At 41.0% G+C, this 15,417-nt stretch overlaps 1 protein-coding gene across 3 annotated transcripts in view; it reads right to left on the bottom strand.

Moving 5' to 3' along the window:
• Positions 1-396: 396 nt before the first annotated feature.
• The window catches only part of LOC125457161 (sorting nexin-9-like), a 79,445-nt gene continuing 64,424 nt past the window's right edge, over positions 397-15,417 (bottom strand). The window contains exons 14-18 of one of the 3 annotated variants that reach the window (XM_048541009.2): positions 14,659-14,735; positions 14,416-14,505; positions 4,635-4,749; positions 3,251-3,342; positions 397-1,401 (exon numbers count right to left, since the gene is read on the bottom strand). In XM_048541009.2, coding sequence (XP_048396966.2) covers positions 1,357-1,401; positions 3,251-3,342; positions 4,635-4,749; positions 14,416-14,505; positions 14,659-14,735 — 419 coding nt within the window. In that variant the 3' untranslated portion in view covers positions 397-1,356. Of the gene's footprint in view, positions 1,402-3,250; positions 3,343-4,634; positions 4,750-14,410; positions 14,506-14,658; positions 14,736-15,417 lie in introns of those variants that run through there. The other 2 variants (XM_059650025.1, XM_048541011.2) reach the window with 2 other exon arrangements.

Here is a 15,417-nt window from a genome sequence, read left to right as displayed (position 1 = left end):
GCCAGGCAGTATTTATTGCCCATCCCTAATTGCCCAGAGGGCAGTTAAGAGACAACCATGTTGCTGTGTGTCTAGAGTCACATGTAGGCCAGACCAGGTGAGGATGGCAGATGTGTAAAGCTATAACAAAACAACTATAGCGTGTAGGAAAAATATAAAAACTTTATTAATGATACTCCAAACAAATTACAAGTAGTTATATTTTTATTCTTCTAGGCTCAAAATATAACCAAATCCAACAGAAAATATTGCAAACATAAAAACACAAACTATTAAATATGTTAATACACTTTGAAATATTTACAGTGAAGAACAAGTAGCAAGTAGTCAAAGTCACATACTTTTTTTTACAAGAGTTCTAAGTTAGTACTATTTTCTTTAAAATGACTATTCCCCAAACATGCGAACATTTTCAGTAGACTGTTTTTCTCATCTATTCAGTTTCCCACATTTCCCAGTTCCCCAAAAAGGGAAGTTTTTTTTTAATTACCACTATTGCTAAACTTGTGTAATGTAAACAGATTATCAAGCCCCAAAGTGACTCATAAGTAGAATGAGACTCCTATCTCCTCTTGCTGTACTTTTCCTTGTTCTCACTTAGGGCCCTGTTGCTGTAGCAAGTCACTTTATATAGATTTCATATTATTGTGAATGTACAGTTAGGGCTCTGAGCTGATATGTAACTGACTGCTGAGAGTTTTATGTTACCACCTGGAGTACTTGCCATTATTTTGCACCCTTCCCTTTCTGACAGAAACATCAGATATCCATAGGTGACTTAAAAATCACTCCCCTTAGTACCCAGTATTTTACCTGAGCATGCAATCGATCATTCACAATAAAATATCACCAGGGATGCTACTAGGCACCTCTAGAAAAGGTGCAAGTTACACTTGATTACAATTTGGTCCCTTGAGGACAATGTAGAGATTGCAATTCTTCAGGAAATTCCAAATTTAGTTTTTTTATTAAATGAGTACTTAGCAAATAAGGATGTTGTAGAATGTGGGCTTACTGCAGGTAACAAACACATCAGAAATAGGTTTTGGAGCATTTGTGAAGATTCTGCATTGCACAGAGTGCTGCTGCTGTTGCTGTTACAGTTCCAGCAAAAAGCCTCGGAGTAGCTGGATTTACTTGTCTGGAAATGTTTTGTCAAAGCTGCAAAAGTGTAATCAGTACTAAAGGAAAGCAGATAGAGAAGTAGTTACAGGAGGTGGTGTCAAAATACTGAAATAAACACAAGTAGTAAAATTGAAAATATAAATTAATGCATTTGGGACTTTGCAAAAAATTCATATGTCAAATTACAAAATTGTAACTTTTTGAACAAGTCTAAGGGTCCTGTGGGGACCATTAGAATTCAAAGCGAGCATATGCTTCTCTCAGCTTATCAGTTATCTGAAAAATAAATGTAAATTCAGATTAGAAATGTATTAATTACTATTGAACTTCCTGTTGTATTGTCAAAAGTTAAATATTGAAAATAAAATTATCTTCCTCCCACTGTGGTTTAAGTCTTACACTATTTTCTTCATTTTGTTTTTGTCTCTCATTCTTTGTGACCAATGCCCCCACTATCTAGCGTGTAATTAAAAAATACTGGAAAAGCTCAGCTCATCTGAGCCCAGCATCTGTGAAGAGAGAAATAGAGTTAAATTTTAGGCATTTGGGTTTTTGTCAGAAATGAAGAAGTTCGAGAGATTGTTTCAGAAGATCGAGGATGGATTTCTAAAGGGCACAACAAGCTAAATTAACTTGCTGGAGCTTTTTTTGAAGAAGTGAGAGAAAGAGTCACTAAGTGTAAGGCTGTTGGCGAGTTGTACATGAAGTCTCACAACGTGTTCAATATCGTGCATTAGACTGTGAAAAATATTTTAGTTCATGCAATAAAAAAGGATAGTCCAAATGTGGCTATACAAGAGGTCCAGTAATAAAAACACAGTAATGGTCAATGGATATCTTTTGGACAGCAGGAAGGTGAAGAGGGGAATTGGAGTTCCCATGAGTGGAGTGGGATTTCTGATTTATGTTAATGATATAAATCTTGGTGAAGGTGTCATTACAAAGGTGGAGATGATATCAAACTTGGAAGCTTTGTAAAAGAATTTCTCCAATTTTACCATTGGAAGTGTACCTAATTCTCTAAATATTTGATCTGTGCACAGATTTAATAGTGGCTACAGTATTTATCCCTGTCTTCACGAAAAGCATATCTGATTGTATTTTAAACACATTCATGGGATAGGGGCATTCCTAATGCCTACACAGCAGTTAAAAGTAAACCACATTGCCTTGGATCTGGAGTACCATACAGGTGAGGATGTCAGTTTCCTTCCCTAAAGTACATTAGTGAAGCAAATGGGCCTTTCTGGCAATTGGCAATAATTTCAAGGTCATCCATGATTTTTGTATCAAGCTCCAACATCTGCCACAGTGGAAGTCAAACCTGTGTCTCCAGAATATTACCCGGGTCTTGGGTTTATAAATCCAGCAATTAAAGTATTGGCTCCCCGATGCTCGTTATTTATCCCAAGGTAAGTTCTAGATAAATCTCACATCTTTATTGTCAAATTTACATTTCAATGAAACCTCTATTAACTTTTGATAATAAACATGCTTGGCCATTGCCTATTGACATTTATGTAAATTTTCTTGTTCACCTCTAAATATAAATAGAACATTGTTTTTTGGTTAAAGGTTCCCGTCATTGTTCCTATTCCAGGTCCAAAGATAAAATATATTCAAACAATTCTGGCTTCAAAATGCGGTATTATTTCTTTCTGCTGTGATTGTAAAGGTCACTGTCATAATATGATTGATTTCATTGAAATGTGAATTTGACAATAAAGATGTGAGATTTATCTAGAACTTACCTTGGGATAAATAACGAGCATCGGGGAGCCAATGCTTTAATTGCTGGATTTATAAACCCAAGACCCGGGTAATGTTCTGGAGACACAGGCTTGACTTCCACGGTGGCAGATGGTGGAACTTGATCTAAAAATCTTGGATGACCTTGAAATTATTGCCAATTGACGGAAGGGCCCATTTGCTTCACTAATGTCCTTTAGGGAAGGAAACTGACATCCTCACCTGTATGGTACTCCAGATCCATAGCAATGTGGTATAGTTCTAATACAATTGACCCTTTTGGAAGATGGGAATATATTTCAATAAATTGAAATTGAGAAAAAGATTCAATGTTCAATCGGACTGTATTGCAGATGATGGACTGTGAAACATTTACCTTGTTGTACATCTGAACCTGTTCATACAGAAAATGTTGAATTGTTTCTTTGTAGTCATTAGAAAGTTCATGGTTAAAGTGATTGATTTCAGCTGCAAAAATAAATAAACATACAGTTACTGAATTGAAAGTTCTTAAGCCCGGCTATTTAGTAAGAATTTCTCATTTCTAAAGGCAAGTCTGTCAGGAATTCAGCATTTGGAGAATGCAAGTGTTCATAGCAACGATCTCTTCTTTCTAGCAGTTCATTATTCACAAAGAAATAAAGCAACCAATGATTCTTTTATACTGACATTAATGTAAAAGGCTATATCCTTAAAAGAGATTATTGATTACTATATTTACATGCAAAATACGCATGTTTGTTCTGGCTTCTTTGTGTTCCAATAGTGATAACTGTTGATTTTGTCAAGAAAGTCATTCAGCAGTGGAAATTCGGACTAATTAGGGTATGTTAAGTTTATAATTGTACCAATAAGTGTTTGTTCAACTGCATAATATGATGTTGAGCTCAATAACTTCATTTAGATCTTTATGACCTACTTAAAAGTAAAACAGAGAAATCTCCAATATTGCACAGAAAAATTGGGGCAGGGCTCCACAGCAAAGCACATTTTTACAATTTAAAATTATAAAAATAAAAGCAAGGAAGAGTGAATTTTGGAAGGAAATTAAACAAAACTGGAACTGTCAGAGGGATCTGATGGAAGTACATTACTAATTGAGGTGAACTGGAACTCTGTTGTAGTGTCCTTTGTTCTTTAGCTATTGTTTATATATGACCAATGAAAACCCTGGACAAGAAATAGGGCTGTGGGGAGGCTGAAGAAGGTGGTGAACTATCTTTCCCACCTATCACCACAGATCTAACCCAATACCATATTCTGCCAGAAGCCAGCAAGACTGGCTTTACCACCAGCAGATGGGAGTCAAAATTAATGAATAGTTAGACTGCTGCTGGGGACCCAGGGCACAGTTAGTAAAGATTTGAGGAGGTTGCAGCAAAAGGAGAGGCCCAAAGTTCCCTTGCAGAGTGAAGAGAAGAAATGTATTTTTTTTTCTAGTCCAAAAGAAGCAGGTAAGAAAATATATCATTCTCTTCTGTGACTTTTCCAATGACAGGGCGTCCATTGTTAAAGGTTTGTCACCACTGGGCCTGGTTTGTGAGTCTTGAATACATCCAAAGCAACTCTGTCATTTGAATTATGGCTTTGATATTTGCGAAGTAAAAATAGTGGGGAATGGGAATATTGGGATTTGGGGTGTGGCAACACCATTTTAATCTGTTCGCCCACTCAATTCCTGCCAGGTTGAGGAGTAGTTTAGACTGACTCCTAAGAGTCAGTTGTCAAGAAAACCTAGACAAACGTGAAAAGGCTCGTACCCTGTATAGCTGAAGACACGATTCCAGCTTTGAAAACTATGGCTTCCTTTTCTTTCATGGTGACTTTGTTGACTTGAGCAAGTTTTTCATACTCATGAGCCTTTTCTATTGCTCCCTAAGAAGATAACAATGCAAAATATTATTTTTCGATTGCTGTACTATAGATGTACTTCAATGCAGTAAAATCTGTTTAGGTATTTTATTAAAAACACTCATTAATTGTAAATTGCAGCACTTTCAAATAGAAAACAATAATTGTATGCATCAAAGTCAGGTAGCATTAAGGCTGAAGATGACATGTGAGAGAGGATAGTAAATCGTGGGAATTTGCAGAAGCCCTCGTTTTAGTGGCAGGGAATTTAGTTTTTGGAATGACTTACTTTTCACACTTTGGAACTGCTCACCAAATAAAATCATCACTGGTGTTTCCTTTGAGGCTGATTTCACTGCCAGAGAAGGGATAGGTAGTGTTCCTACCCACTGAGACCCAGGTTGTTAACCCTGGCCTGTTTGAGACTCTCTCAACCTAATATGAGAACACCTGGCATTGCAAGTATAAGGAACACAATTTAACAAGGGGCAGAACAATGATCTGGCTGTAAGTTTATGTTTATGTTACAGAAATAAACCTAGCTTGTCATTTGGCAAAAAAAACCATCAGTTTGTGTTTTTTTGCCTCAAGGATAGCATAATGGAGTTTTACTCTATATAATTAGTAGAAGAAATGGTAGAAAAGTTTTATAGAGCTACTAAAAGTACAATCCATTGTGAAGTGTAACGTCTATAAAAGGACAGAATGTAAGATCAATAGTGAAGCCTGAGTGGCCTAGAGAAATTGGATTGTGTTTCATCCATTTTTTACATGCTTGCGCAAAGCCACTGATAAAATTGATAAAGGGTCACAAAATTAAAAGGCACAAAATCACCAAAATGCTAAATGCCAAAAATCCAGTTGGCATTTACAGTCCTGTTGAAAATACAAATAAATGCTTAACACTAATTTGATGACCAGATCACAACATTGGTTTGCCCTGTGAGAAATGCTGACAGTTCCAACCATGTTTAAACCACAATTGGAGGCAATAACCTTGTGGTATTATCGTAGGCCAATAAATTCAGAGACTCACATAAAGTTCTGGGGAACTGGGTTCAAAACTCAGCATAGCATTTGGTAGAATTTGAATTTGATAAAGATATGGAAATAAGAATTAAAATGTATATGAAACCGTAGTCGATTGTCAGGTTCAGTGATGTCCTTCAGGGAAAAAATTCTGCTGTTCTTAGCTGGTCCAACCTTCACTTGATCAAAACTAACAAAAATATGGTTGACTCATGACGGACCTCTGGGCAAATAGGAATGGGCAATAAATGCTGATCCAACCAGTGACACCCACAACCCAAGAACGAATATTTTAAAAAAAACACATACAACTAGTTTACTTAACAGGCAGTCTGTCAGTCTACTCCAAATAAAAAGCTGAATATGGAGTCTGGATCTCACATCCAAAGAGCTTGGGTCCTTTGCAAATATTGCCATTTGCATTCACAAATCGTCACCAACTCCTCTTACTGTCCTTTCTGGCTTTAGATACTCATTGCCATGACCCTCAAGTCACTACTTCCCCTGCTGTCTCCCAACCTGTCTGCCTCTCTTCTTAGAGATAATGGGAACTGCAGATGCTGGAGATTCCAAGATAATAAAATGTGAGGCTGGATGAACACAGCAGGCCAAGCAGCATCTCAGGAGCACAAAAGCTGACGTTTCGGGCCTAGACCCTCCATCAGGGGATGGGGGGAGGGAACTGGAATAAATAGGGAGAGAGGGGGAGGCGGACCGAAGATGGAGAGTAAAGAAGATAGGTGGAGAGGGTGTAGGTGGGGAGGTAGGGATGGGATAGGTCAGTCCAGGGAAGACGGACAGGTCAAGGAGGTGGGATGAGGTTAGTAGGTAGCTGGGGGTGCGGCTTGGGGTGGGAGGAAGGGATGGGTGAGAGGAAGAACCGGTTAGGGAGGCAGAGACAGGTTGGACTGGTTTTGGGATGCAGTGGGTGGGGGGGAAGAGCTGGGCTGGTTGTGTGGTGCAGTGGGGGGAGGGGATGAACTGGGCTGGTTTAGGGACAGGCCGATACAGTCATCAATGTACCGGAGGAAGAGGTGGGGTTTGGGGCTACACAGGCCCCAAACCCCACCTCTTCCTCCGGTACATTGATGACTGTATCGGCGCCGCCTCTTGCTCCCCAGAGGAGCTTGAACAGTTCATCCACTTCACCAACACCTTCCACCCCAACCTTCAGTTCACCTGGGCCATCTCCAGCACATCCCTCACCTTCCTGGACCTCTCAGTCTCCATCTCAGGCAACCAGCTTGTAACTGATGTCCATTTCAAGCCCACCGACTCCCACAGCTACCTAGAATACACCTCCTCCCACCCACCCTCCTGCAAAAATTCCATCCCCTATTCCCAATTCCTCCGCCTCCACCGCATCTGCTCCCACGATAAGACATTCCACTCCCGCACATCCCAGATGTCCAAGTTCTTTAAGGACCGCAACTTTCCCCCCACGGTGATCGAGAACGCCCTTGACCGCGTCTCCCGCATTTCCCGCAACACATCCCTCACACCCCGCCCCCGCCACAACCGCCCCAAGAGGATCCCCCTCGTTCTCACACACCACCCTACCAACCTCCGGATACAACGCATTATCCTCCGACACTTCCGCCATTTACAATCCGACCCCACCACCCAAGACATTTTTCCATCCCCTCCCCTGTCTGCTTTCCGGAGAGACCACTCTCTCCGTGACTCCCTTGTTCGCTCCACACTGCCCTCCAACCCCACCACACCCGGCACCTTCCCCTGCAACCGCAGGAAATGCTACACTTGTCCCCACACCTCCTCCCTCACCCCCATCCCAGGCCCCAAGATGACATTCCACATTAAGCAGAGGTTCACCTGCACATCTGCCAATGTGGTATACTGCATCCACTGTACCCGGTGCGGCTTCCTCTACATTGGGGAAACCAAGCGGAGGCTTGGGGACCGCTTTGCAGAACACCTCCGCTCAGTTCGCAACAAACAACTGCACCTCCCAGTCGCAAACCATTTCCACTCCCCCTCCCATTCTCTTGATGACATGTCCATCATGGGCCTCCTGCAGTGCCACAATGATGCCACCCGAAGGTTGCAGGAACAGCAACTCATATTCCGCCTGGGAACCCTGCAGCCATATGGTATCAATGTGGACTTCACCAGTTTCAAAATCTCCCCTTCTCCCACTGCATCCCTAAACCAGCCCAGTTCATCCCCTCCCCCCACTGCACCACACAACCAGCCCAGCTCTTCCCCCCCACCCACTGCATCCCAAAACCAGTCCAACCTGTCTCTGCCTCCCTAACCGGCTCTTCCTCTCACCCATCCCTTCCTCCCACCCCAAGCCGCACCCCCAGCTACCTACTAACCTCATCCCACCTCCTTGACCTGTCCGTCTTCCCTGGACTGACCTATCCCCTCCCTACCTCCCCACCTACACTCTCCCCACCTATCTTCTTTACTCTCCATCTTCGGTCCGCCTTCCCCTCTCTCCCTATTTATTCCAGAACCCTCTCCCCATCCCCCTCTCTGATGAAGGGTCTAGGCCCGAAACGTCAGCTTTTGTGCTCCTGAGATGCTGCTTGGCCTGCTGTGTTCATCCAGCCTCACATTTTATTGTCTTGCCTCTCTTCTTAGTCACCTTCTATCAGTTACTTGGATGACAGCAGTAGCCGAATCTTCAGATGGTCAAAGCAAATGTACCCCAATATTGAAGAAATCTGAAGCCTCGCCATCATGTTAAAAAATCATATTTTAGTTCCAGTGTGCAAATTCCAAAGGACATTCAGTTCTCCACAGGGTTAATCTGCACTGTTTTATTGTTGTGAAATGCAGCTCTGGCCGAATTGTTGCTTTTTGTTGTTTCTGCCTTTACTGTAGCTCACGGCTGTTGTGACCAGTTAAGTTTGAACTTCTATTTTTATTTTGAAACCTTTTTGAACATTGGCCAATCCAAAAGTTGAACTTGTTTAGTTACTCCAATGACTCCAAGTTTTATGAATGATTTGGAATAAGAAAAGATCGTAGGCAACATTTTCAGCACGGTCATTCCCAATTTGCAGGATCGACTTTTTAATGAGCCCTGTTTGCACTAAAGTGGTTTTCTCAAATTTCTCAGCCACTATATCCTCAAAATTCCACAAGAGTAAAGGAAATCTACCGAATTAGCGCTTTGTTTTGTCAAAGGATCTCAATATTTGCACATGTCATAGTTTTAGGCATTATAATTAAAATAAAACATGCTAATTTTTCAAACAAAATGGTGATACATTTGTTACATTTTGTGACTTTGGTTTGGAGATTGTATCAATTACTTTTCAAAGATGAATGGAATTTAGTCGGTAGAAAAAACTGATAATGTAATATAATTATCCTACTTTCATTTGTAGGATATTTGAATGCAGCTATTTTGAATGAAAGAATATTATCAAGTAAGCCAATGAAAGAAGTATCACTTGGTGCCAGGTTTGCATTTATTCAGCGTGCGCGCAGTCAACACGAGGAGGCGGAGGATAGATTCCAGTTGTGCGTGGGAAGGAGGATTAAAGTGCAAGCTTTAAAGTGAAACAACTGAATGAGCTTAAAGTTACTTTAAATTTAATCTTAAAAACAGACTTTTTAAACAAAATAAATCTGACTTCAAAATGGACAATACAAGGATGAAGATTCCTGGTCTGCGCTGGTTGGAACTACTGTTCAGATTTGCCTGCATTTTCCTCATTACGCTGAACGGTCCAGTGGATTTTGAATGGAGAGCACTCTGTCTTTTCTGTGCTGTATTGTGCATTACAATGAACTGTACTATTCTCTTCCTGGAGACTGGTGCTAGTAAGGATCAATGTCGTCATCTGTCACATTTCACAGAAGTGGGCATTTTTAGTCTTGCTGTGGTGTTCACTACAGAAGCTGTTGTTCAACTTATCAGTGCTATTGAGATGGGTATGCTGCTGCAACCTGGCCAGTACCAGTTTCAACTTGGTCCAACTTGGCTGTCTGACCTTCACTTTGTAATAGTTTCATCTGCAGGCATGTGTTTTGTTTCTTTACTGTACTGGAAGGACCATTATCATCACAGATGTTGGATTCGGCAACGAGGCATGATTGTGATTACACCAAACTCCATATATGGATTGAAATTAACACTTTCTTTCATTGTGCTGTTGCTGCTTTGGGATTCTGAAGAAAAGGGAAAGTGTTCAATGATATTCTTTTACCTGATAGCTCACATTCTTTCTGTACTCAAAGCTGCTACATTTATGATTCCTTCTGAAGTATCCAAACTAAAGATCGGATTAGGAATCATTTGCGCCAATGTAGTACTGATCTTTGTTTATGGTCAAACTCTGTTACTGTGTCCTGAGTATATTTTGTCACCATGCACTAATGAGGTATATGTAAAACTTTGTGTATCAAAAGAAAACGATAAACTGTGCATGCCTTCCTTTTATAATTTTTGTGCTGGAAGAGTTACCTTCACAGTACTATCAAGTATTAATATCCTTCTACTCATTTATGATTCAATATCCATACTTAATTTCCATAAAAGCAACGAGATTAATAATATCCAAACTGAAGCAGTGTAATACACTTCATTCTAATGAATTCTTGGTGAGTAAATATAAATACCTTGATTTGTACATCCTATCTCACGGATGTATTATAGAGCTTACAGTTTAAAGTGAAGGAATACGGTTCTACTAAACTGGTAACAATTCATATTAGAATGGAAAAATCTAGAGATAATAGGTTAATATTATCCTGTACGAAATTACTAACAAATTTATTAATATAGAAACCAAAAGAACTGTGGATGCTGTAAATCATGAACAAAAACAAAATTGCTGGAGAGGTTCAGCAGGTCTGGCAACATCTGTGAAGGAGAAAACAGGTTTAATGTTTCGGGTCCGGTGACCCTTCCTCAGAACTGATGGTGGCTGGGAAATCGTCAGTTTATAGGCAGAAAATAGGGAGGTGGGTGGGCTAGGGAGTAAACGATTGGGTAAAGCCCAAAGAGAGAGAAAGCCATTTGTCAGACAAAGAGGTTACTTCGTTTACTCCCTAGCTCACCCACCTCTCTATTTTCTGCCTATAAACGTGTTTTCCCAGCCACCATCAGTTTTGAGGAAGGGTCACCGGACCCGAACCATTAACTCTGTTTTCTCCTCCACATACGCTGCCAGACCTGCTGAGCCTCTCCAGCAATCTTGTTTTTGTTCCAAATTTATTAGTGTGTTCATTATTAATATCACACAATTTAGCACAATTTGAACCACAAAGAAAAGAGTGAAAATGGACATCACCAGGAGAGTTACTTTCAAAAGCAGGTTATTTGAGAGAAGCTATTAAGTAAATACAGCTATGTGATGCAAATCAAATGTAAATTTAAAAATAAAATTTTTATTTTTATTTGCAAAACCCAACTTGTTGTATTTCAATAGCTTCATCCAACATAAAATTTCAGTCAGAATGACAACCTTTGCTGTTACATTCTTGCCTGTCAAACCGAAGTGAAGTTCACCTAACTTCAGGAAGAATGTAAAAGAGAATGAGAAGAGGACTTTCTGCCACAACCCTGTGCTATATGATATCCACCACAATTTTGTTCCTATTTTCCTGTAACTGGAAGTTGGGGTGAATTTTCTCAGTGGTTTGCTAAGATAAGATTTTCATAATTTTATCAAGTGAATATTTTTTAAAGAGACCAAAAGTATTTTGCAGGACTTCATAGTGCATAAGTTTTAGAGTATTTAGGAATATGCCAATCCTTGCCTTTTTGGAAATTTTCTCAATATTTGCTTGTTTATGGCTATTTTATATGTTCAGGAAAGAAGTATTTTTTAAAATTCAGTTTTTCAGTGATGAAGTGTGACAAACAACGTAATTGAGTAGAGTTAATGGGAACTGCAGATGCTGGAGAATCTGAGATAACGAAGTGTGGAGCTGGATGAACACAACAGGCCAAGCAGCAGCTTAGGAGCACAAAAGCTGACGTTTCAGGCCTCAACCCTTCATCATAAAACGGGGATGGGGAGAGGATTCTGGAAATAAATAGGGAGACAAGGGGAGGCAGGCCGATGTGGAATAGAGGAGAAGATAGGTGGAGAGGAGAGTTTAGGTGGGGAAGTAGGGAGGGGATAGGTCAATCCAGGGAGGACGGACAAGACAAGGGGGTGGGATGAGGTGAGTAGGAAGGAAATGGAGGTGCGGCTTGAGGTGGGAGGAGGGGAAAGGTGAGAGGAAGAACAGGTTAGGCAGGTGGGGATGAGCTGGGCTGGCTTTGGGATGCAGTGGGGGGAGTGGAGATTTTGAAGCTGGTGAAATCCACATTGATAGCATTGGGTGCAGGGTTCCCAAGCGGAATATGAGTTGCTGTTCCTGCAACCTACGGTGGCATCATTATGGCACTGCAGGAGGCCCAGGATGGACACACCTCCTCCCACCCACCTTCCTGCAAAAATTGCATCCCCTATTCCCAATTCCTTTGCCTCTGCCGCATCTGCTCCCAGGATGAGGCATTCCACTCCCGCACATCCCAGATATCCTCGTTCTTCAAGGACCGCAAAATCCACCCCCCCGCCGCCCCCCGCGGTGGTCAAGAATGCCCTCGACTGTCTCCCGCATTTCCCGCAACTCATCCCTCACATCCCGCCCCCACAATAACTACCAAAAGAGAATCCAGCTAGCCCTCACATACCACCCCACCAACCTCCGGATACAACGCATCATCCTCCGACACTTCCGCCAGCTACAATCCGACCCCACCACTAAAGAAACTTTTCCATCCCCACCCCTGTCTGCTTTCCGGAGAGACCACTCTCTCCGCGTCTCCCTTGTCCACTCCACACTCCCCTCCAACCCCACCACACCCGGCACTTTTCCCTGCAACAGCAGGAAGTGTTACACTTGGCCCCACACCTCCTCCCTCACCCCTATCCCAGGCCCCAAGATGACTTTCCACATCCAGCAAATGTTCACCTGCACATCTGCCAATGTGGTATAGTGCATCCGCTGTACCCGTTGTGGCTTCCTCTACATTGGGGAAACCAAGCAGAGGCTTGGGGACCGTTTTGCAGAACACCTATACTCGGTTTGCAATAAATAACTGCACCTCCCAGTCACAAACCACTTTAACTCCCCCTCCCATTCCTTAGACGACATGTCCATCCTGGGCCTCCTGCAGTGCCATAATGATGCCACCTGTAGGTTACAGGAGCCAACTCATATTCTGCTTGGGAACCCTGCAGCCCAATGGTATCAATGTGGATTTCACCAGCTTCAAAATCTCCGCTCCCCACCGCTGCATCCCAAAACCAGCCCAGCTCGTCCCTGCCTCCCTAACCTGTTCTTCCTCTCACCTATCCCCTCTTCCCACCTCAAACCACACCTCCATTTCCTACCTACTAACCTCATCCCACCCCCTTGACCTGTCCGTCCTTGTCGGACTGACCTATCCCTCCCTACCTCCCTACCTATACTCTTCTCTCCACTTATCTTCTCCGCTGTCCATCTTCGGTCTGCCTCCCCCTCTCTCCCTATTTACTTCAGAATCCTCTTCCCCATCCCCCTTTTCTGATGAAGGGTCTAGGCCTGAAGCGTCAACATAATTGAGTACTTGTGGGAAGGAACTTTATGAATAACAACCATAATATCATAAAGTTCAATGTGAAATTATTGCCAGTGAGGAAAGACAAGAGAAACCAAAGTGTCCTTCAAACCTTACCATGATTGTATTTACTGACACTTGTCAATTAGTGCCATTAGCAATTTCTCTTGTATCTTCCCATCAGTATCTTGTGACATTCTGTCATGGTTTGCAAATCCACAGTATGACATGTATTGACATTTATAAGTACATTTCATAGATTAGCCCATTGCTTATGACACTGAGTAGACTGCACTCAATGCCAACTGCCATGCTTTCAAAATGCCAATAGTAGAAAATCTGAATCTATCCCTTACAAATACTGATAGTTATTACTGAAGATTACTGAAGATCTTGCGAATAATGAGTCACAATGGACAGGTTGCCTCAGTTTTTTTTCAAATAGCTTCATCAAACTTCCCATTCATTTCTAAATAAAATTTAAAGAATTCATACGACCTCATGAACCTCTGACTTGTGAGCGTTCCTGAAACCAGTGGTTGCATAGCGATGTGCATTTATCACAGATATAGGCATATGAGTTGATCGTTTGACACCTCAAAGTCCAATAAAAACATGCCACATATTGAAGTGAACCATTAACGTTGGCCATCATTTTGAAATATTACTGGCATCGAAAACAAAGAGTGGGCATGTCTTAAAAACGCACAATCTTCACAATGCAATCCATATTGTCCGCTTGATCTCATGTCCAGTTATAAAAAAATGCAAGATGTGTAAGTGATCCACTTTTCAACTATCAAATTACCTAATTACAAAAATAATCGGTAAGAAACCATGCATTTGTGGGTGAAAAATTGATGATTACTAATGCAAGTATCGTATGTTAGTTGAAAAGTAAATTGATGTACACATTGTGTAGAGTATTTGCAAAAACAAGATTTTTGGGGACAGAAAATGGTCGCCTCCTTAACTTGTGCCATGATTTAATGCATACCTTCGGAACTATATAAATTATTCCTGATCATCATTGTCCTCTGTAAGTGTTCTAATTTTATAATTCAAAGAAAATTCAACATGTACCTAACCTTGAGGATGTTTATAATATCAGGGAAAGAGGCCAGCAATCCTTTGTACTCTTTACTGATCTCCAACAAGCAGTGAACAGCCTGCTTTGGCTACATGAGAAAGAGGAAACATAGTAGATATTTATTACATTGCAAAGAAATATTTATGAAAATGCATGTTTTGCAAAAGAGTAAAGTTTAGTATAAATTAATAAAGAACAAATAAACATTTTCAAATGCTTGCACTTTATTATCTGAATTTACCTGGTGAAAATAAACATTCCCAATATCATCGTACGTTTTTCCCACAAATGCTAACGCACTTGCAATGGATTCTTTCCCTTTTTGAAAAACAATTTTTAAAAGTTTAATGCACATTATGCAGATGTAATAATGACATGTGCAATGTAGCATTTAGAAGCACTGTTCTTTGCTGCATTTTTGTCTTTTTTGTAGTTGTATTAGCGGCTCTGATCAAACGGAATATTACTTACTTGGCTTGAAGTTCAATATCCACCTATGGGCTAGCTCTATACATGTATAAATGATATGCCTAGAAATGCAGTTGCTGAGGAAGCACTGGTAACTGTGATTGCATTCTGTTAGTATTACATGAATTTTAGCTTGGCACAAAATGTACACAGCAGTCTGAGACTTCCGAATATTTCATAAATGTTGTTCAATATGCTTTTCAAGTTGCATTCTGCATGTGTTCAATCTCAGGTGCTGTGAGATCACCCGGTCTTGGTCTCCAGCTCTGAATTTATATTCATTTGCTTTGCAGGAACAAAGTTGCACCATAACTAAATGCTGGGGCTCTACTGCCAGCCGACGTGTGAGCTGAACAGGGTGATAAAAAAGTTTTAAGATTGCTTCATTTATTTGTGTTGTTCTTTTGTTCAGATTGCCCTCCAAAATCTACCCGGGGCCAACTTTTTTACAATTATATGATGGCATTCAAACTGGAAACAGCTTGTTGACCATCAGAATTTGATTTTAGAGAGATAGTAGGAACTGCAGATG

The sequence above is a fragment of the Stegostoma tigrinum genome, chromosome 12, assembly GCF_030684315.1.
Source record: "Stegostoma tigrinum isolate sSteTig4 chromosome 12, sSteTig4.hap1, whole genome shotgun sequence".
Lineage (NCBI taxonomy): Eukaryota > Metazoa > Chordata > Chondrichthyes > Orectolobiformes > Stegostomatidae > Stegostoma > Stegostoma tigrinum.
This window is presented reverse-complemented; position numbering and strand designations above follow the sequence as displayed.